Source organism: Calidris pugnax, unplaced genomic scaffold (assembly GCF_001431845.1).
Source record: "Calidris pugnax isolate Ruff unplaced genomic scaffold, ASM143184v1 scaffold25, whole genome shotgun sequence".
NCBI lineage: Eukaryota > Metazoa > Chordata > Aves > Charadriiformes > Scolopacidae > Calidris > Calidris pugnax.
Window position 1 is genome coordinate 10,587,191 of NW_015090805.1, and position 21,283 is coordinate 10,608,473.

Genomic DNA, 21,283 nt, shown 5'->3' on the forward strand with positions numbered 1-21,283 from the left:
TGGCAGTAGCCAGAGATGAGAGGCCGATACCTTTAAAATAGCTTCTCATGGCAACAAAACGATGCATGTTCTTCCATGTCTCTTAATTGTAAAGAGCTCTCTTAACTGTTGTTGCACAATTTGCGTTGTTCCTCTGTCCTGTCCTGCAGAGCATTGCTGCTGGAAACATTTGTGGCCCCAGCTGAGCAGGACAGTCCTTGGCAGCGGGGCAGAGAGGGTGCCGCTGGCCCCCATGCTGGGCACTGCTGTGCCACGCTGGCCACGGCCCTGGGGCTGGAGCAGAGCGAGGGGAGCTGCTGCCAGCTGGCAGGGGAGGAGGGAGCCCCAGGCAGCTCTGATTTACACCCCGGGGTTAGGGCTGGGCAGGGGCTGGGAGAGGCAGCCAGTTCCCAGGCAGCTTCCTTCTCCTCTCCTGCAGCTCAGTGAGACAGCCAGACCCGCCTCAGGTTTCCCTCCGGACTCCTTGCTGGAATGGAAAAAGGTGATCCGTGGCGTCTTGATATTTCAAAATGGTCTTTTATTATTTTAAGTGATTAAATACGAGAAGGAGCCGTACACAAAGCACCTAACTCTGAACTTCCTACTGAAACGCAGAATGAGTGGGAACGGGCTGCCATTTGGATTACAGGGTCAGGTCGCGCCTCCAGTGAAGTCCTGTGATTGTATAAAACTGTTAGATTGTATTTTCTTTAAAGCTGTGCTGTACAGCATTTTGTTGTTGCTGCCATTTGACCGCATGAATGTTATTTTTATTCAGCAGAAGATTGTCTGGCTCAGTGTGATAATGACTGCAAAGCTTACTGCTGTGATGGGACTACTCCCTACTGCTGTTCATATTATGCCTACATTGGGAATGTCCTTTCGTAAGTATATTTGCGCTTTAGAAAAAAGCTCATGTGCTGATGTAAAAGTGGGTTGTGGGAAACTGTTTTGACAATAAACGGTGGCGGGGTTTGGGCTTTTTTGGTTTTGGTTTGGTTTTTAGCTTGCTGGTAACAACATCGGTATGCCCCTAAAGTCTCATGTTGCGTGTATTTTTGAAACATACCAGAAAGCTTGCTAAAATTGAGGGTTGTGTCCTTAGCTTGTCTACAGTTATATAATTTGTGGACATAAGCTTTAGAGGTGGTGAGAACTTTGTTTCAAGCTCTTCGGATGAAAAGGACTGTGAAAAGAAATCTTGTGGGTTTTGCTGAAATGCTTTGTTACAATACCTGAGTCAAACCACTATTCAAATGATTTGGACTTGAGATTGTTTTTTCTTTGAGTACTTTTTTTTCTGTTATTGACTTGTTTGTTTTTGTCAAATGGTGTTTTGACTTTCGATGTAATTTATTGAATAGATTCCAGGTGAGGGCAATCTGACCCTTTAGCACTGCAGTATGAATAGCATGTTTCACAGTGCTTAAAAAAAACCCACAGCAGGTGAAATGGGGTGTGTATGAATATTTCCTATATAGAGAAAAATAGAGGAGTAAACTGTTGATGAAAAACACAGGCTCCAATGCAGCTGTTAGCTCTGCGTCAGTGAGGAAGAAGAGAAGCCTGTGTGCTAGTGGACCTGACTCTAGGCTCTGGGCTTAATTTAAGTCACAACCTTTAAGTATTATGTTCATGTGCAAGGACAAACTTGCAACATAAAATGTTGTTTTTCAAGACAGAGCATCTTACCTCCTGTTTCGTCAACTCCACCAACTTTAGTGTGCACTCTATGACGTATTTTTGGTTATTATTCTTGACTAAAACCAGAAAAGGAAAAAGAGGTACGTCATATGGACTGCTCAGTGCCTGGGGAGGAGTGAGGGGGAAGGCGGTAGCTGCTTTTTCTAAAAAGACTTCTCTGTTGCAGGTTTTGTTTTAGCCGTGGTACCTGGGGAACATGCCAGTGTTCCCTTCAGCATATTTTATAGCACTTTGAAGGAGTAGGCAGAGTGATGGTATTTTAATACAGAATTGATCCACAGTTTTTAAAGCAGATCAGACACTTCCTGAGCTAAAGTAAATAAAATGATGATAGAGCACCAGAATCCTTCATTCCTCTGGAAATAAAAAAGCAGGTACTTAAGATTGATTACTGTTGGAGAATGACAAGTGATTTCCCCCCCCCCAGCTCACCTAGGGAATGTCTGCTTTGATATTTTTTTTCTTTTCTCATTCCAAAATTGCTTTCCCATTTATATGCATGGAAGCAGGTGCAGTTTTTGAATACCTTATTCCAGCTCACATGTGGTTAGGAATGATGGACACAATAGCATAGGATATCACATTTTAAGAAGGGGGCTTCCCATAGAGCAACAGGGCAAGTGGATTTCATGTCCCGCTTCTGTGTGAGTGTCACTGGCATTTATCTAGCCTAATGTCAGAGCTCTGCTTTGGAAAGAATCGACCAGGTGATTCTTTAGAGTGACTGGTGAAATGTTGAAACCATGCCTTCGGCGCCAGGTTGACACCTAGTCTTTTGTATGTTTATTTAACAAATGTAAACAGCTATTGAATTAGAGCCGGGTGCCAGTGGCTCTGACGCATTGGAAGGGTTTGTGTGTATCTGGATGGTTTTGAATACTGGAGGGGCTCTTACAAGGGCTGTTTGCCACAACATGTCTCGGAGACATTTGATTCTTCAAATTTTTTATGGTTAAGTACTCCAATTCATAGACTCAAAGACCAGTCAGGAGTCATTATACTCCTCTGACCTGACATTTTGCGTGATTGAGCCATATTTTTTTTTTCCCCCTTTTTTGGGCGTGTCTTCTTTAAACATGTGTAATCTCATTTTGAAAACTTCAGGCACTAATGAGTTGACCATCTGTCCTGGTAAACTGTTCTATAGTTCATTTACTAACATTGCTGGGAAATTTTGCTGGGAAACGAAGGTTGAAATTCCTACTGTCAGCTCTTAACTTATCTGCAAGTTTGAAATGTGGCCCTAAATAGTCATCATGACAGCTCTCAACCTTATCGCTGAGCTGGGTGAACTCTGTCAGCCTCACATGTAAGATTTGCTTTGTTTTGTTTTGTCCTGCCCAGGGGTCAGTTCTGTGGCCTTCCTTTGAGCTCCCTCTAGTATTTTCACTTCCTTCTTGAAGTGTGGCTAGCACGGCTGAGCACAGGGTTTTGACAGAAGCCTTGCTTGGATTATTTTTTCCTGTATCTTATCTTTGAGTCCCTATTCTGAAGGAGCTATCTGTGTTGATCACAGAAGACAGAAATGAATTTAGCAATTTGTTACAGCTCTAAGTCCGTAAGTCACAGTGTCCAAAGCATGTCTGCTGCTTTAAGCCTGCAAACTGTGCTCTGCTAGGGTTACTACCTTTAGTTGCATTGCAAAAAAGATGAGACTTCAACTGTGCTCCATTCTCATTATTTGGCACTATATTGGTCTTCTTTTTTTTTTTTTTCTTTTTACATGCATTTTTTTCCTGCAGAAGTTTCATGTTGCCCCACCCCAAAATGACAAACCAATGAAATTGCATTAGAAGAAGACACGATCCCTGGAATTTGGAAATGGCCACTAGTGACCTATCTGCTTACATCTTTTGCTTAACAACTGTGTACTGAAATCTCTCAGAGAACCATTTTTAATCCAACAAACGATGTGTCCTGATAACTCCACTCAGTGCTGTTCTTTATATATCCTTCTTTTCCCACGTCATCATTTTTGATCCAACTGTCTGCACCAGACAATGGGCTTGATCTGCATGGGTGCTTTCAGAAGTGCCTTTTCACTGTCTTCAACGCTGTTAGTAGGCCTCAGGGCTGTATTGGCTCCTCTGCTTCTTTAGAGGTTGCCTATGCTTCTTCATTTGTTTGCCACTAATGTCTCTGCTTTCTCCGTTCTTTAAAAATCTGCATGTCTTTCTGAAGTTTCTGCTTTTTACCTTCTCTGGGATGGTTTTCTTCACAAGTGTGACTCTCTTGCGGTTTTGGTGTGCAGTAGATTCTTTTTAACCAATTCTCTCTTTTGTTTCATGCCTCTCGCTCTTCTTTTTGTAGACCTATATGCCAGCAATTGTGCAAACAGACTATAAACACCAGGCAATTGTGTATATACTGATTTTAAAACAAAGGCAGTGTGACCTGTTCGTGATCATTGATACTTAAGTTGCATGTAGCTTTTAGGTGATTAATTAACTCTCTTCACTCATTAAAATGAGATTCAATGTTGAGATATTCCACGTAGGGTTTGAGAATTTTCTGTTGTAAGAAATCATCATCTTTTTAGGACACCGGGGAATTTTTTTTCTTTAGTCAGATGAGGTTTTCAGCAAACATCCTCCAGGCTGTGTGCATGTGTGATTAGCCTGTTTTTCTTTCCACACATGAAGAACAGATGCAGAGTTATCTCCTCACTCTAGTATTAGGATTTCGGGGCCTGTAAGAGATGTTCCAATAACTCCATCTTTAGTTGGGCTACAGGTATAATCTGTAAGCATTCAAGGTCTGTGGTTGAGTCATCTGCAATCCCATGAGCATCTCCAATGTCAAGTAACACATCCTTCATCCTCCTCACCCCCCTTCACATACCCTTTCAGAGCAAGTTGTTACAACGTTAATGTTCCAGCTATATTTCCCTTCCTACTAGTTTTCAATAGCTACAGCCTGTCATTATTTCCTCTGATGCATATGCATTTCCTCCTATTTATTTGCTTGGCATCTAGTGCTTAATAGTTAGCCCTTCTAAAAATTATTTTTTTTTTCTTGGACAAATTACGAATTTCTGTTTGGACTTGCATGACATAAGAGGTGTGTCTGTGGGATGAAGGAAAAGGTACAGGGATGCTTGAGTGCTGAGACTGTTCCTCCTGCCCACCTTTTCACTCCCCACCAGAAAGGGTGGAGGCACCTTTCCCAGCCATCAGCATCTTCCCAGCCCTTTGAGTCAAGAAACTCAAACTGACCTCCTCCTCCTCAGCTAGTTTCTAAGCTATTGAATCATTTGTGACTGACCTTTTCACAGTTTCTGTGTGCTTCTGCAGCTTGCCACCAGGCTAAGGATTAGGAGGACTGCTGCATGTTTTTCCATGACAGATGCTCCAGGTTTGCTCACATCAACAGTATCTCCCTAACTAACCAACCGGCAGCGTTTTGCCTTCTGCCACTCAGGAACTGGGAGACATCTGGTTATTGCCTTCAGCTCCAGCCTTAAACCCCAGAGCTCCTCAGTACAAAAGGGATTTCTTCTGCAGAACCCAAATTTATATGTGTGTTTCTGACAGTGCTCTTTGTATTTGCTTCTGAGAGATCCCAAATCATCTGGCCTTCGTGCTTATCTGGGTGGATTTTCTGTGGGCTTAGTCTTCTCCACCACATTGTGCCTTGTGTTTATCATCACCCACAGGTAACTTGTGAGCCACAGGGAGCTTTCTGGGCAGCGATGTCAGTAGTTGCATGCTGTTGGGGCTGCTTCTGGATGCTGCCTTTCCTCTTTCACATCACGGCCAGCAGCTGTGAGTTGCTGTGAAATAATCCCAGATTCCACGTAAATAATGTAATAAATAAATAAAAAATAGTCCAGCTGTTCTTTCAAATGAATACTGCTGGGCCAGATGAATATTCAGTGCAAATGAAGGGGCTTACATGCAGGTTTGGCCCACTATTTAAGAAAACTCACTGATAAAATATTCAGCCCTGGTGATTGGTCCATATTTTCCTGGGTACATGTTTAAGGGTAGTAAACTGGAATATTGGCTTAAGGAGAAGAAGAAAGCTAAGATGCAATGATGCTATATTACATTGCATAGTGTATGAAGTTTATTGGTAAATGTCTTCACAATGACTTACTCTAAGGCAACTTTTATTTAGAACAGCAAAACAAAATAAAACTTATGATTCCAAGGACTTCAAAAGTAACTGGAGGACAAAGCCAATAAAAACTTTAGAGAACTGTAATCTTCTTACAGGTAATGGATGGTGATTTGCAAGAGAGTAGGTGAAAAAATCTTACTAGGGAAAATGAGGAAGCAACAGCCTGTTCCGTGACCGCTGAAATATCAGGTGTTATTTACATGAACTTAATGTGTTGGAGGGGGTGATTTTTTTGGGTGGGTTTTTTGTTTTAAGTCTAGAGGTTGCACAATGTGGGCAGGAAGGAAGGAAGGCAGACAGAGAGAATGGGAGGAAAAGAGGCAGAGAGTACGTTTAGCGTAAAAATTGCGTACATGCCTCAGCCTGAAAAACTGAAGAAAAAGTCGTGTGTGATGTATCTCAGTGTGGCATTTGACGTGAAGCGCTTTATAGCCAGTAGTACTTTTGAGAAAAGCAGCTGACTTCAGAGAATGCCATTTTTGTTCATGAAAGGAAGAATGTCCCTTAAGGTGATTCACTTGATATGAGAATATGGGATGGAGGGTGGGTATGGAGGAAGAGTGCACCGGAGGACAGAATTAACATTTTAACAGGAATATAGAGATGCAGACTCTGGAGTTCATAGTGAATAAAAAGAAAAGTTCAGGAAGCTTAGCACTTGCTGTAGATTCCAGATAATTAAAAATAGACACTTTCAGGCATCCCACAGTAAATATGTGAAGCAGCATATGGGTTGGGGTTGAGTCTATGTCTGCGCTACAGTTGTATGGTACTCTGCTTAAAAGAAAATTGTGTTCCTCTTCATCAATGTAATATTAACAACTTCCCATGATTGAAGCACTTTGAGACAATATGTAAAACTGTAATTTACCTGGCAGTTGCCATTTCATGTCTCTGGCACAGTGACTTCTGATACGATGCCAGAGGTGCACCGAATGCCTGGTTCAATAGTTGTTTTTCCCATTTGGCTTGAGTTGTGGCTTCTGATCAGGTGAGTCTCCCTGAATGAGCACACGGAGCAGAGCCTGAGGATGCTTGTGCTGAGTACTGGGGGCTGGCTATAAACGTGTCATCAGCAAGGGCAAGACTCTGATAATTAGACTAAAACCATTTCCCTCCCATTCTGCCTAAGAGGTGAACAGCAGTTCAGCCTTTTAATCCTCGGTCCTCAACATCTGGAGTACCTGTGGAAGCATGCTGTCCGTGCTCCAGCCTGGGAAAACCTCTGCCAGAGAGGTACCCAGCTCTCTGTGTGCAGGGGGTAGATTAACCACAGCTTAGAGACAGACCACGTTTTCCTTGTAATATCTGCTGGAGAGAGAACTGGTATTTGAAATGTGACCTTTGCAAAGTGTTTGAACCTCCAGTTGTTTTTTGTTCCATGCCTATTGTCCCGGTTCATATCCTTCAGCGGAGAATGTGCGATCAGATTTACGACCAGAGCAGTATCTGCTCTTAACAACAGCTGCAGAGGAAACCCTTGTCAGCACCAGCACAGGGCGCCTCTTCTTTAGCCCTTTGTGTTTTCATTTCTGACCCTGTGTTGTGACAAGCAGCTCAGAATGGGAAAAAAACTTCCATTTGCCAAACAGAAGCTCTCAAAAGATAGCTCCTGCTTCAAGTCTCCCACCTCTTTTTTTTTCGGGGGGGGGGGGGGGGGGGGGGGGGGGGGGTTGGCTAACTTTTTTGAGAAAAAAAAGATACTTCAAAGAGTTCCTTGCCTGATTTAGTTGGGGTGAAAAAAATGACTTCATGCTTTGATCCTTGCGTATGCCCCCCCCCCTTTTTGTTTTTGGGGGGGGGGGGGGGGTGTGGGTGTGGGTGTCTGACTAACTGTTTTGAAATGTTTGGGACTAATGGGGTCGGGTTCTTGTGCTTGTTTGATCATTTTGTGAAGTTTAGGGGATTTTATTATAGTAGAAATCCATAAGAACTGGAATACTCTTTTTAGTGAAAACTGGAAGTCTTTTAAACATGCAAGTTCAGTTGTTCATATGAAAAAAAAGTCTAGAACAGTTTTGTGCTAAAACTTGAGTTGTTGACGTCCCTGTGGATCATCTGTTTTTCATCATTTGGAAGATTGTTAGAATTTGGCCTGAAAATGGAAGCATTAAGGTATAAATCACTGTAATGCTCTCTGTGGCTTACAGAAAACTCTTACAAGGGAAAAATAAACATTCATAAAGAATTCAGTGAAATTAACTTGCTTACACCGCACTGTTTATTTTGAAAAGATTTTTCAGTGCAAAGGAGAGATAATTTTGTGTTTATCACTTGCAGTGGTCTGTTTTGGAAGCCTGTAGGATTTTCCCATAAGGTTTGGTCATGTAAAAGATAAATGTTTTCTTAACACTTAGTAAGACTGACGTAAAGAGTGAGCCTGGGGATTATGTTGATCACAAGAATACTGTCCTTTCTTCATAGCAATTTTACCTTTTGTCTGGTATTTTATACCCACATACACACACCTTTCCCTTTTTCAAGTGGGGGAGAGGTCTGCCTCTGAATTTGATAAGAATCTGTAACTTTGTTTAGTCATCTGTACATCCAAAGCTTGTGAGAGAATTCAGATAGTCTGTTGGGTGCCTGCAAAGTACATAAATGCATTTGTAACTTCAAGGCAGTGAGTAGATGCAACGGACAGAGTGCTCATCATCTTGAAATCAATAAGCTAATTACTTCAGTGGGGATTTCATGCACTTGGCTCTAATGGGACAAGTTGTAAGCTCAAGTACCTTATTGAATCCAAGTGTTAGAAAAAAGAAACCTTTTTTTCTTTCTTTTTTTTTTTTTTTTTTTTCAATCACTATGGTACCTTTGGCTACTTCACGCTCCCTTGCTCCCCATTCAAGAGCTACTGAGGAAGGTGTGTCACTCCTCAAGGGTCAGGAGATACGCGGGACAAATCCTACTGCAGCTGACTCATCCACTCCCTGCACATCCAGTGCATACCCCAAGCTGGAGAATTCCTGTTTTATTTGGCTAATTCTGAGGTTTCACTGAGCCCGCGGGATTCTCAGAGGATTAGTCTGTTGCGGTTTGTGCTGGTTGCTCCGTAGTAAGCGATACCACGCCAACTCAGAGCAGGGTTATTGATGAAGATACTTCTGGGTCAAAAGCTGTGCACGAGGGCCCTTTGGTGCTGTGCACGGTGTAAGTTGCAGCCAATCCAAATAAAACCTGTAGCACTAATTCAATATTTGAACAATATTGTCCTAGAAGGATAAACTCTCGTTCTAATCTTAATGTTCCTCTTTAAGGGAGAGAAACAAAGTTTGGCGTATATAAGTGAGTTATTAAAAATTAAAGGAAATGAACTATTAATTCACAGGGCAGCCACAAGTTCCTTCGAGATTTATAGCCTCAACTAGATAGAAATTCCACAGTTAATGTAATCTTTAGAAATTCTATGAAATTTTATCAATGATTTTTTTTCTTTTTAATGAAGAAAAAAGTTGGGGTGTTTACTTTGAGAATCACTTCCACTTCCATAAGAACCTTTTTTTTTTTTTTTCCTTGTAATGAAAAATGAATTTTTTTTTCCCTGTAACAAAGATTTCTCCTGGGACTGACTTATGTAAGTGTTTAGTATGGGATGGAGAGGCAGTAATACCACAAACTGGACAGGCATGTTTCATCATCGTGTCTCCCTCTGTTGGCTCATCCACACAGATAAGAGATTTTTACTGCTATCATTAAATGGAGTTATTCCTTTTGCTCACAAGGGAGGCTTAGTTTAATGCTGAATGTTCCAGCTTCTCTCTCTTTATTGAGGCCCATGGTACAGTTTGTCACAAGCACAAGAGGTACTAAGGATCTACAGCTATTGTTGAAACATCTGTTCATCAGCCAAGACGCAGTGAACCTTATTTTTAGGTGCCTCGTGGACTTGGTACACTGCTACTGAAGCGTGAAGGGACTGTGCAAACTATCTCTGCTCCAGTCCTTTCTACAGTCCGTGGTCAAGGTGATCTAATGAAGGTCTAATTAGGGTACTGCTGCCCTGTAGCTATTTCCAGCCGCTGAGCAGCCCACAGGGCACCAGTGTTTAAACTAGGAATAACATGTACAATGCAGTCCCAAATGTCTGTGCTTATGCTACCACATCAACCGCAGTTGGTCTCTGATGTTCTGTGCTGCTTGTTCTTGTTGTGCCTGTGCATTTGACTTTCTCCTTCCAACAACAGCGTTAGAGAGGGCCCGCACCTAAGCAGTGTCCTGCCCTCCCCTCACCACTGGGAATTCCTCCTCCTCCCCAGTAAAAGGTACAGAACAGAGCCTTGTTATCTTCTAATACATTTTCTTCTGAAATTCTACTTTGCCAACAACACTAAAACCATCTAGAATACTGGCTGGCGTTACAATCCTGTTCTGTTACCTCTATTGTTGAAGCACCTCGCTGGTGGTGCCCATCGGCAGCGCTGGGTGTTTGGAGTTCAAGGCAGAAATATTCTCATAGCAGACTGAGGAGAATTCAGACAAGCAGTGGAGAGACCCAAAATTAATTACTTATACATAAGTAGCACTTATAATATGATGATATTTAAACTGTACATGACAGTAGCTCTTAATTCTTTTGTTTGGATCAAATCCTTCAAGTCCCCGAGCTTTTGCGCCTCTCCTCATCTGCTGCTTTGGAAATGTAAACCAAGAGAAGAGAAAAAAGGCAGCCAGTATAAATTTAACACTTAACTTTTCATTGTTGGGACTAAAGCAACTCTAACAGTATTATGTACAAGACCTTGTTGAAATAAATCTCTTGGAATCTTTGAGATTTTCCTGGAAGAGTAACAAGAATTTTGTTTGTGCAATGTTTTGTATAAAGAATACAGCATTTTTGTCATCACCTTTGCTTTCCACTTGTGTAGCATATTATCTTCCAAGGGCTTAAAAACATTTGCAATTGTCAGTTGTTTCAGCCTTGTGCTCACAATGTTCTCTCAGGTGAGGCAGCAGTGTCTGGGCATCATTGCCTGTCTGCCATCCACGTAGTGTGTACTCCTGCCGGTGATGCCTCCTCAGTTCTGAAAGCAGTATAAACTGCCACAAATAAAGACGAATTGTTTGGGTTGTGGGCAGCATTTTGATTACTTGAAGCCAAAGTTTGATGTCTGAATATAGACATTGAATATGCCGTGGATAAGCATATTTAGATGAAAACCATGAAAACCTCTTGGGATGGAGAACAGCCTTGTGTGTGAGAAGGCCTTGTGTGCCATGTCCAGTACAAAAGAGCTTTCAGCTGTGAGTGGGAAGCCTTGGTGTTAATCTAATCTAAGTAATTAGTAACCTTCCCACAAACCTATTTTGTCTGAGCATCTCATCTGCAAACGTTGCATTCTTTTAAGTCAACAGTTATTTTTGTCTGCTCTTCTGTTTGCCGACATCTCTGCTCTGGGGCACAGCTTCTCCCGCACTGCAGTGTGCCGACCACTTGCTCTGCTGCGTGGTCCTAGTCCCCAAAGACCTCAGTGAGGCTGTGTCTGATGATAGCTAATGTATTTACAGGGCTGAAAGCTAATATTGTTTGTTCAGTCCACGGCGGGCAACCCTGTGTTTGGCTTGGAAATAGCTGGCCTATTTTACATAAACTGAAATTATGAAAATGGATGACAGGATCACCAATCTGCTTACCTCGCATTGCTTTCCTCCAGTGGCTACTTGCAGGGATAATTTGATAGTAAATTCCAATGGAGAGTGAAAAAAATAGAGCTTCAAGGGGCTGGGGGAGGGATGAAAAGTTATGGCCCTCATTCTCCATTTTCAGCAACATTAAAAATTGTCTGAAGTAAAGCACAATATGTCTTTGTTCCTGAGCCTTCGTGATTGTTGAACAAAACTTAATGCTGAATTAGCATGTTTCCAGAAATGTAGTAAAATGTCAGCTTGACAATAACACTTTCAAATTGGCTATATGACAGGAGTGCTGTAAACGTAGTGGCATGTCTGCTGTATGTTTCGAATAATATGCTACATTAAGATAATGTGCTGAGACTAGGAGGGGAGCTATGGTATTTAACGTCTGTATTTGGTAAGCTTACGTTGTCACTGTCTTCTAAGATAATTTATTTTGCATTGAAATTCCTTATTCTCCTTCAGGAGAGGAAGTTTTTCCTGCATGCTCCTCACGCCCCTCCCTAGTCCTTCTTTCTTCTGAAGTAGGTGTGTGAGGAAGCGTGAGCAGCTCGTGAAGTGACCTTTATGGCTCAGCTGCCCGTGCTAGCAGGGGATGCATCTGATGACCTGGGAAGGTTTTTTCTCATTAGACACGAATGTAAGAATTTGTTTCACGTTGGGCCTGGGCTGATCAAACATTTTGCAGCTCTCAGCAAGCTGGTAGGTACAGGGTCTGTCTCCCGTATTCCTCTGCGGTCACAGGTGGACAACAGCTACTTACCAGCTGACCTTCAGGCTGGCATTTGCCCAGCAGATGATGATCAGAATTGTTTATCCAGCAGGGACCGTCACCTCTGCGTGTCAACTGGCCGGTGCACTGCTAGGGAGACAGCCCTGGTGTACATCACTCTGATCTGGCAAGTTACAAAGCAGCTTTGTTTGAGGTTTTGAGCCGTGCATCCTTGTTTAAAGGAGGGAGGGTCTTTTTTTTTTTTACCTCCTGCAAGGGAGGTTTGTTCTGCGTGTCTGTGAGTGATTCCCCAGAAGGATGCCCCAGTAGTCATCTCAAAAGCCCTCCATAAGGCTGGGTAGCCATGCTGGGGAGTCCTGCTTAGGCAGGTGGGCGGTGGGAGGCAGCAGGGAGGCTCTTGTGATGACCACTCTGTGCTGAGTGCCCACTAGATCGTCAGATACTTTTAGGAGTTCAGAAAAATAACGCCTGTAGATTTTCTCCGTGTCATTTGAAATATGTCAGGTACAGGTACAGTCAAGTACCTTTGAGTTAGCATCAGTTAAGCTTCTGTATACTTTTGCTTTATTTTTCTTGCAGAGATTTGTTGCCATCACAGAGCTACTTGCAATCCCAAATAACCCCAGGAACTTGCAATGACTAGGCTTAGACTCTCATTAAAGGTTGACTCATCTCTTCTGTGAAGAAGTTGTGTCACTTGAAGTTATTGTTCCTTAAAACATGGGGTGGTTGCTCCCCAGTGGGGCTGTCTTGCTGGCTCATCCAGAAAATCACCAGGACTCCTTCTGAGGAGCTTCCAGCTGCCCAGACTGCGTGGGGGCTGTGTCAAAGATGGAAAAGTGCTGCTTGGTTCTCTCTTGCTGTGCCTTGTATAATGGGGTTTAAAGGAAAATTGCTGACGGCATTTGTACTCCATAATTGTAAGAAAAGGGCAGCTTGCACCTCGGTAGCTATGAGCTCTTCCCCTGAGCGTGCTCGCTTGGTGGACACCTGACCCTGCTGCCCATCAGTGGTGGGTACCTGCATTTCATCCTCCCTGTCCTGCCTGTGGTGCTGTGCCCCAGGAAGGGCACAGTTTGGGGTGCATTGGTCCGTCCTGGTGCTCAACCTTTACCTGGTGACAAGGGGGTGGCCAGAGGGTCCCCCTCAGAACAGGGGATGGTGAGGACATGCTCTTACTGCACAGGTGCCCTCTTGGCACCTTCCAAGTCAGCTCCCAAGGCCACCCCATCAGTATACAGCCCTTGTGTTGATGGAAAATGCAAGTAGGTACTTTTAGCTGATATAAAAGCAGTTACTGCTCTGTAGGATCAGTAACTGGAAAGCAAGTTAGCAGCCGTTGTTTAAATCTGAAGGAGCTACCCCTCAAGTGAGGGTTTTCACTTTGGCTTCGTTACGTGTCAATAATTTAATGTACGTTGCAGTTGCTGATAGGGCTTTGTAATGAGATGCCGTTGTTTTTCCAGGCTGAATACTTGCTGTGCTCACAAAAAAAGCACTGGATGTGTGGATATGTGAAACAAGTCAGCTGATTTATTACTGTTATCTGTTGGTGGCGTTGAATGGTTTTAATAACTGCCAGAACTAACAGCTTCTTCATAACAACTAGTAGCACTGCTATAGCTGTTGCTATATTTTTATCACTCTATTTCTTTTTTTCAACTTGTTTCACAATATACAAACTGTCAATTAACTGGGCAAAATCTTCAAGTCATTTGATTTCTACTGACAGACACTGGATGAAAGTATGGTCCAGCATGAGAAGAGCTAGGAGATTTTACTCCAATATTGGCAAACAAAATCTTTCAGGCTCTCTGACCCGTCCAGAAGACTGTTGCAGCGGCTCCATCACCATAAGGATTCCCTGTTCTCCCCTGGCCATGCTCAGGTATGAGAAGTACCTTTTTACGTGGTATTATCAACAAAATCCTCATATTGGCTTCACAAGAGCAACACAAACCTTTCTGTCCAGGTGCCTGTGCTATAAAATGGGGATTGGAGGATTCTCCCCCTGTGAATTCAAATCCTCAGCTTTGGGTTTTGTGCTGTGACCTACTTAAGAAGTTGCTTGAGACTGAACTTCGAACTGGCCCCTGTTTTGTAGTCAAGTGTTTTTTTTCTTGTGGTTTTTAGCCATGTCATTCTCTGAAAATAGACAGCTGATTTTACTTTTTGTCTCTGTCCCACCTGCCTGGCCGGCTGCTGGACTTGGAAAGTGCTCATGGCGACGGCAGCAACACGAAAGGCTCAGCAGTGAGCATGTCACTCAGAAGGGCTTCTATCACCAGGCATTTGCTCTTCCGCTGCAGCAGCTCCAAACAGGCCCAGGAGCCAAAATAAAGACAGGTTGGGCTAGAAGGCGCATCCTGTCCACTGCAGGACCATAGTACTTCAGAGGAAAAAGCTCTCCATTCTCTTTTTTGCGTAGGCTCAGTATCATTGCTGCTGTTCGCTGGAGGGACAATGCTGTGCTTCTCATGTGACAGGGATGTGTGGAGGCATGCATCATAGAATCATAGAATGGTTCAGGTTGGGAGGGACCTTAAAGATCATCGAGTTCCAACCCCCCTGCCATGGGCAGGGACACCTCCCACCAGACCAGGTTCTCAAAGTCCCATCCAGCCTGGCCTTGAACACTTCCAGGGATGGGGCATCCACAGCTTCTCTGGGCAACCTGTTCCAGTGTCTCACCACCCTCACAGGAAAGAATTTCTTCCTAATATCTAATCTAATCTAAATCTCCCCTCTTTCAATTTAAAACCATTACCCCTGTCCTTTCGCTCCACTCCCTGACAAAGAGTCCCTCCCCATCTCTCCTGTAGGCCCCTTTTAGGTACTGGAAGGCTGCTCTGAGGTCTCCCCAGATCCTTCTCTTCTCCAGGCTGAACCCCAACTCTTTTAGCCATCCCTAGGAGGGTTGGGCTGCAGCCCCTGGGTGGGAGCTGTCATTGCCTCTGCCCAGGGAGCTGAGCCGCAAGCAGGACATCTCTTCAGGTGCATTGCAGCAGCATCAGCCCTAAATTCCTGCTGCTGCTTCTTCCAGGCTGGAAGCTCCATCCTCCCAGAAGGTTTGTGTCCCACAGCTGTCTGTTCCTGTGAGCAGGATCCCAGCCCTATTCTCCATGCCATGTGCCAGGGAAGCGCTCTCAAGGGACAGATCAGTGACCTTCCACAGGACGCTGCCATTGTGTAACTATTCCTTCATTAAGAAGTTAAAAGGATTAAGAACTGGCTGACATGTCAAAAAAAGTGGAGGCAGCAAAGAATTATCATGTAATGAGGGCTGTTTGCAGTGAGGTTCTTCAGGGATTAGCACTAGCACTGAAAATTTTCCAATTCCAGTCAGGACCTAGGATGTGAATGCAAAATCCCTGGTCCTAAATGTATGTGTATGCAAAAGATATATTTTAATTGAATGCACTTTGGAAGTTCTCAGATGACAGATTTAAGGGGGATTCTGTGACCTTAATTTGTTCTTCTTTTGTGTACTTTGGTGCAGCCTTCAATTACATGGTTATCACGGGGCTGTGGGATTGTGACATCCGTGTATGTCTTCCAAGGAGATGTTTTCAGCGTATAAAGCATGTGTATCCCTGTACAGATTTAAACTTGGCCCCTGCACGTTGCCTGCAGTAGTGCAAAAGATCCCCTTTCTGATCTTGCTTGTGGGAGGTTTCAGGCCTTTGATGGCCAAAATTCTTTACCAGCTCATATGAAATACATTGCTGGCCTTATTCCAGCTGTTAGTGATTCATCATAGCCAATGCCAGGCGAAATATTAGTTGGATAGCTCAAATGAGGAGCACAAGGGCCAGAGAACTGAGTGTGCCCTCTCCTTGGAGAGGCAGTACCTCCTGGCTGGGACAAACAGCAACAAGCAAAGCAGCGCAGGGATGCGTTTTTCTTGTTTTCTCTGGCGTAACGTTTCTGAACACAAACAAAATGTGTTCTCCTGTCGTGTTAGCACGTTAAGAAAAGGCAATAAAAATTTCAGCGTTCTAATTGCCATGTTTATTGTGGTGGTTCAGGAATTCAGTGACAGTACAATGAGAAATTATCTATGCGACCTAATTAAAAACATAACAAAGTGCTTTCCAGTTCTTATGTTCAAAAGTGTTTAGGGATCCCAGATCTCGTTTTCACGTATCCAGCAAGAGGCTTATTTCCAGAGGAAAGGCTCTGGGAGGCCTCAAAAGACTCAGACTTTCTCCTGGTGGTCTCCTGTGGAGTCACCACTGGCTTTTGGGACACTTGCTTGCCGTGACCAGAGTTCTCCCCCCTGTATTGGCAAACTGCAGGTCTTTGTGTGCGCTGACTCCAGTGCACTCACTTCCTGACTTTTTAGTCTCGGCACCATGGCTTTTTCCTGTTCCTTTTTTACAAAAAAAAGAAAAGAGAAAACACGCAGGCACACCTTAAAAAGCCCTTGTATTCTCTGCTTGCTCAATTACTCTGATTCCTGATCTTTCCAGAGTTTCTGCGACCATCTTTACATTATTTCTGCTAAGCCATGAAATATAATAAATAAACTATTAATCAGATGTGACTGCATTCTTATTTTTGAAAACTGTCCAAGATGGTGTATTAAAGGGGGGGGGGAAGGTGGGTTTGGACTGCAGTGATCTCTGATAGTTGAATATAGGTTGAAAACTCCTTTGAATTAGTGCCATCAGATGTAATACAAAATACCTAGAGTTTCAGGGCATTTTCTTAAATAAAGGTCAAGAAGAGAGTGAAAATAAGCTCTATCCTGTTTGAAATAGATTTCAGTAACAATATATTCATTCTCTTAAGCTACTTAGCATATTTTTCATAACAGTGTTATATTTAATCTATGAAACAGGATTTTTTTAGTTGTATTTTTAGCAAGATATTTTCAAGTCTTTTAAAAAATATTTAAAATCTGCCTTTATATGTCTGTCTTAGGCTTAATTTCTTCAGTCTGAAAACAGATTTCCAATGGTCATGAAAATGCCAACTTGATTTGCCTTGAAGTCAATAGGAATCTTGTTGAGGTTGTAGAAGTGGACTGGTAATAAATACCTCTGGTCTACGTGCCCAGCGATGGTTGGCGCTTGGTTCATGTGTGCCATTTTAATCTCTCAAATAAAATAGATGGAAATGGTCATTGGAACACGATCATCATAGCAATGCATTAGGATGTTTGTGGCATTCTTCCATCTCTTTGCAAGCCAGGATGTCGTACCATCCAACTTGGTGCAGTAAATGTCCTCTAGAAATTTGTCCAGAAACTGCTGAAGGAAACTACCTTCTTCACGGTTTACTGCACGGATCTAGCAACTTTAAGAAGACATTGCCTTGATGTAAAGCCTCTCCCATCCAGAGCCAGGGTGAATTTACTGTTTTGCTTCTTTATTTCCTGACAAACCAGTTGTTGCGGGTATCTTGCCATCTAATAGCTCTGTCAAGTGATTGGTTTGATTATTAGTTCATGGTAAGTTGTTGGTCCATCGGAGCTCACAAAGGTGGGGACAGGGCTCAGCAGGCAGGTATGAGACATGAGATATGTTGGAGAACATCTGGCCCCTTCAGGGATGTAGCGTGTTTGAGGAGAGGCAGGAAAGGGGTAGCAGAGGTTGCCATCCTCCAAATAAAAGCGCCGGTTTCCAGGGATGTTTCTTCTGTCTTGCAGAGCGACCTGCAGAGTGTGGGAGCTGAAAGGGGTAGTGGAGGAACTTCATGCACCTAATAATCCCTCTGCTCCTGGAAGCCTGGCCTGTTTTCAGGGTGTCAGAAACTGGCCGAAGGTGTTTCATTAATCACCTCCTCTTTGGGCCAGGTTGCTGGCACTCTGGCTGCATGAGCAGCACGTGGAAAGGCAGCTCACTCCTCTACGTGCCTGGTTCACCCATGCACACGTGGATGTGGACATGACCACCCATCCCCAAGTTCTCCCACCCCACCTCACCAGGGCAGCGAGGAGGAAGAGGAAAAGTGGGGCCAGGAAGGCAGGAGGGGATGTGCTTTCAGATAGCCCACTGGATGTGTTCTCACAGCGAACAGGGCATGAGAAAGAAACGTCTACTGCAAAATACATAGTGATGTCTGAACCCAAGTGACCTTTCCAACACTGGTACAAGTTTCTGAAAGCCTTCATGTTTAGTGGGAACCAGAGTAGTTTCATGGTAAGGTGTCTTGTAACGTTTGAATTGTTTTACAAGGGCTAAACTGTTGTTTAAGATAGTGTTTATTTTGTAAGTACAAGTGATTGTGCCAAGAGTGTGTAGACTTGCTGCAACCCATGTAGATGGTTTCTTGTTGCTTTGTTTGTAATGAACTTCTTTTAAAATCTGCTTGGTTTGTAGCCTGGGTCCCGGTTCAGCTCTCAGGGAGTCAGCGGCAAGTTCCATACTGTATTTTGTGGGCCATGGTGGAGGAGATGGGAGGACTGTCACCTTCCTAGTGGTAATACTATCCTCTCCTCCTCACCTGAGCAGAAATGGCATTTGTTTTCAGTCCTACTGCTGACTTAACCAGTCAGCATCATACCTGGCGTCTGCTACGGTGGCTTAATAGCCAGTTACGGTTATTGGGAGCTAGATCCCTTTCAGTTCTTATAGCAGTGTTTCTGAACTGATCACATGGAAACAAATTTTATTACAGCTCCCCTGGATGTCTTAAGCTCTGAAGCAGCACATTTGAAAAACAGTGGAATCTCCATGTAGAACCTGAAGCAAAGTCATGTACTAAACACAAGACAGCAGAGTTTGACTCCAAGAGAGACGCTTTGACGTAAAGTGGATACATTTGGAATGTATTCAGTTAGTGCCAGGAAGGAGGACAGTGAATACTGCAATGTATAGTCCATGTCTGGCAGTTTCCAGTGAATTACTTATATTGCCATGAAGAAGGCGGTATGTAACAGAGGCAACACCTGCAAAAATAGCTAATGTGCTGTCGGCTGTAGGGCTCCATTTAAAAGGCAGGGTGATAATGGAAGCACATAATATTGTTCAGACCAGGTACCCTTAATAAAGTAAAAGTGTAATCTTTTTAGCAACTCACTTCAGTGCTCTCTGATTATCACTTTAGTAACAGGGTGCAACTGTCCTGATGTTCAAACAGTGCAGTTTCCAAACCACGAATTAAAAATTCCACAGATAACCCAAGTTATAACTAACTTTTAAGCTGGATTTAAGCTTTTTTTGTGGTCTCTTTAAACCAGGATACTTTGGAGTTGCCCATTCCCTCTGAAAGCTTGTGCTCCCCGGAGTCAGCAGAGGCTGCATGGCATGCCCAGGTGTGCAGCTCCACTCACGTCTCTTCTCTCCCTGGGTTGGGTTCACAGTGGTCCTGGCATTTAGAAGGGTCTCTGCACACGCAGTACCTCTGCAGAAGTCTATTTATAGTGCAGACTTGAAGGAAATATAAATTAAGGCCTACACTAACAGGTAACAGAGGTAGGACATGGTTTAGGGCTGAGTGGAAGGCAGGTCAGTTAACCTTTGTTTTGCCAGATAGGAAATACAAAAAGTATATCTGAAATCACTCAATTTTTCATGAAAAAATAAAAGTGGTTATTCTGCAATCAAATTACTTCAGAAATGCTAGGTAGTAACAACTGCTGTGCTCCTGCTTGTGAGGTGCTACGCATCTGGAATTATTTTCCTGATGTTTCAAAGGAAGCAAAATTGGGTTTGTTCTCTTGAGAGTCAATTAGTTCTCTGCTGGTAAATATTTCTAAATCTGTAGGTAAAAAGAGTAAAGCTTCTCTACAGGTCAGTTGTGTAACTGCAGAATTTGTTAGTGGAGTAACACATCAAAACACAAGGTTAATTTGCAGAGATTTGTGCTTTTCAGGCCCAAGTCCTCCAAGGTGTAAGACTCCTGCACTCACTGAGGACCCCGGTGCCCACAGAGGACCAATTTACCTGCCACTTTTATGAAGTCCCATCCTCTGGTTTCCAACGAAAACAGGCGTTACATTTTCCAGGGGTAATCTGTTAGATCGAGGGAATCTGCCTGTCAGTGGCTTTTTCCACCCACTGCTTTGTATTGTGGGAATACTGTTTGGCCCTTAAGTTGCCAGATTTGCCACTGTCAATCCCCTATGGCTTTCCAAGGACGAGTTTTGTGACAGTGTGTCACTGTAGACTGTGAGCACTGTTTTAATTTCAGAATACGAAGTGCTGCCAGGGGAAAGATAGTTACAATACAAATGCTGTTACTTTTTCTTTTCTACAAAAAAATAAACAGGTATGGTGTTAAGAGCTAATTTAAAGCAAAGCGAAATTTACATAAAAGATATAAAAATATCTGCTTAGTCTGAGTTCAGTTTTTAAAGATAAAAGGTAAAATCTCAGCTCCTTTTGTATGAATGCAAAGTGGGGACTGGGCTATTAAACCCAGGATGTCAAACAAGTTGCAGATTCCTACAAGTCGCTCTCATACAGTTAAAAACCAAAAAAAAAAAAATCATTACACTTTTTAAGGAAGGAGCCTGCCCTTCTTCTTATCCAGTTTATAAATATTTCATGCTGAAATAATGCATGAGGTAGCAGAGCTCACACGGTGCTGCGGGGCTGGAATGGCTTGTGTCAGATTCTGATTGAAGTGGGTCGCTGGGGAGCTGCGCCTGTGCTGGATGGAGCCAGCGTACCCAGAGCTGCCACCACAGCCTCTGCTCCTCACTCAGGGAAACCACTGGGCTGGCAGGGACTGAGGGCGAGCTGTGTGCCTTGCTCCCAGGGTGGGTGGAGAGGCTGAACTTTAAGAAAACAGGAAAAAAAATAATAAAATAATATTGGGTTTAATGTTATTCTGTATCGCAATTACAAATGCACCCTTTTCACCAGGTAATGGGTAAGTTAAATCAGTGCATGACTCATTAAGGGAAAAGCTGCCTTTTTTTCCCCTTCTTTTTTCTTTTTTTTTTCTTTTTTTTTTTTCCTTTTCTGGCCCAGAGGTTCAGATTTTGGGCTGCTGGTGGTTAAGTAGGGTAATTAAAGAGTTAGTCTCAGGAGGCGGTTATGGGAAAGGAGGAGGAAACCTCCTCTCCTTTTTGTGGCTTTGGGGTGGAAAGGTAGATTCCCTGAGAGTGCTTCATGGAAATGGGGTTTGGCTGCAGCAGTGTGTGGTGGTGGAAACAAC

General features: G+C 43.3%; 1 protein-coding gene across 2 annotated transcripts in view; it reads left to right on the forward strand.

Moving 5' to 3' along the window:
- Positions 1 to 410: 410 nt before the first annotated feature.
- CYYR1 (cysteine/tyrosine-rich 1) overlaps positions 411 to 21,283 on the forward strand; it is a 55,233-nt gene continuing 34,360 nt past the window's right edge. Inside the window, exons 1-2 of one of the 2 annotated variants that reach the window (XM_014938027.1) lie at positions 411 to 481; positions 761 to 863. In XM_014938027.1, coding sequence (XP_014793513.1) covers positions 472 to 481; positions 761 to 863 — 113 coding nt within the window. In that variant the 5' untranslated portion in view covers positions 411 to 471. Of the gene's footprint in view, positions 482 to 757; positions 864 to 21,283 lie in introns of both variants that reach the window. The other variant, XM_014938026.1, reaches the window with a different exon arrangement.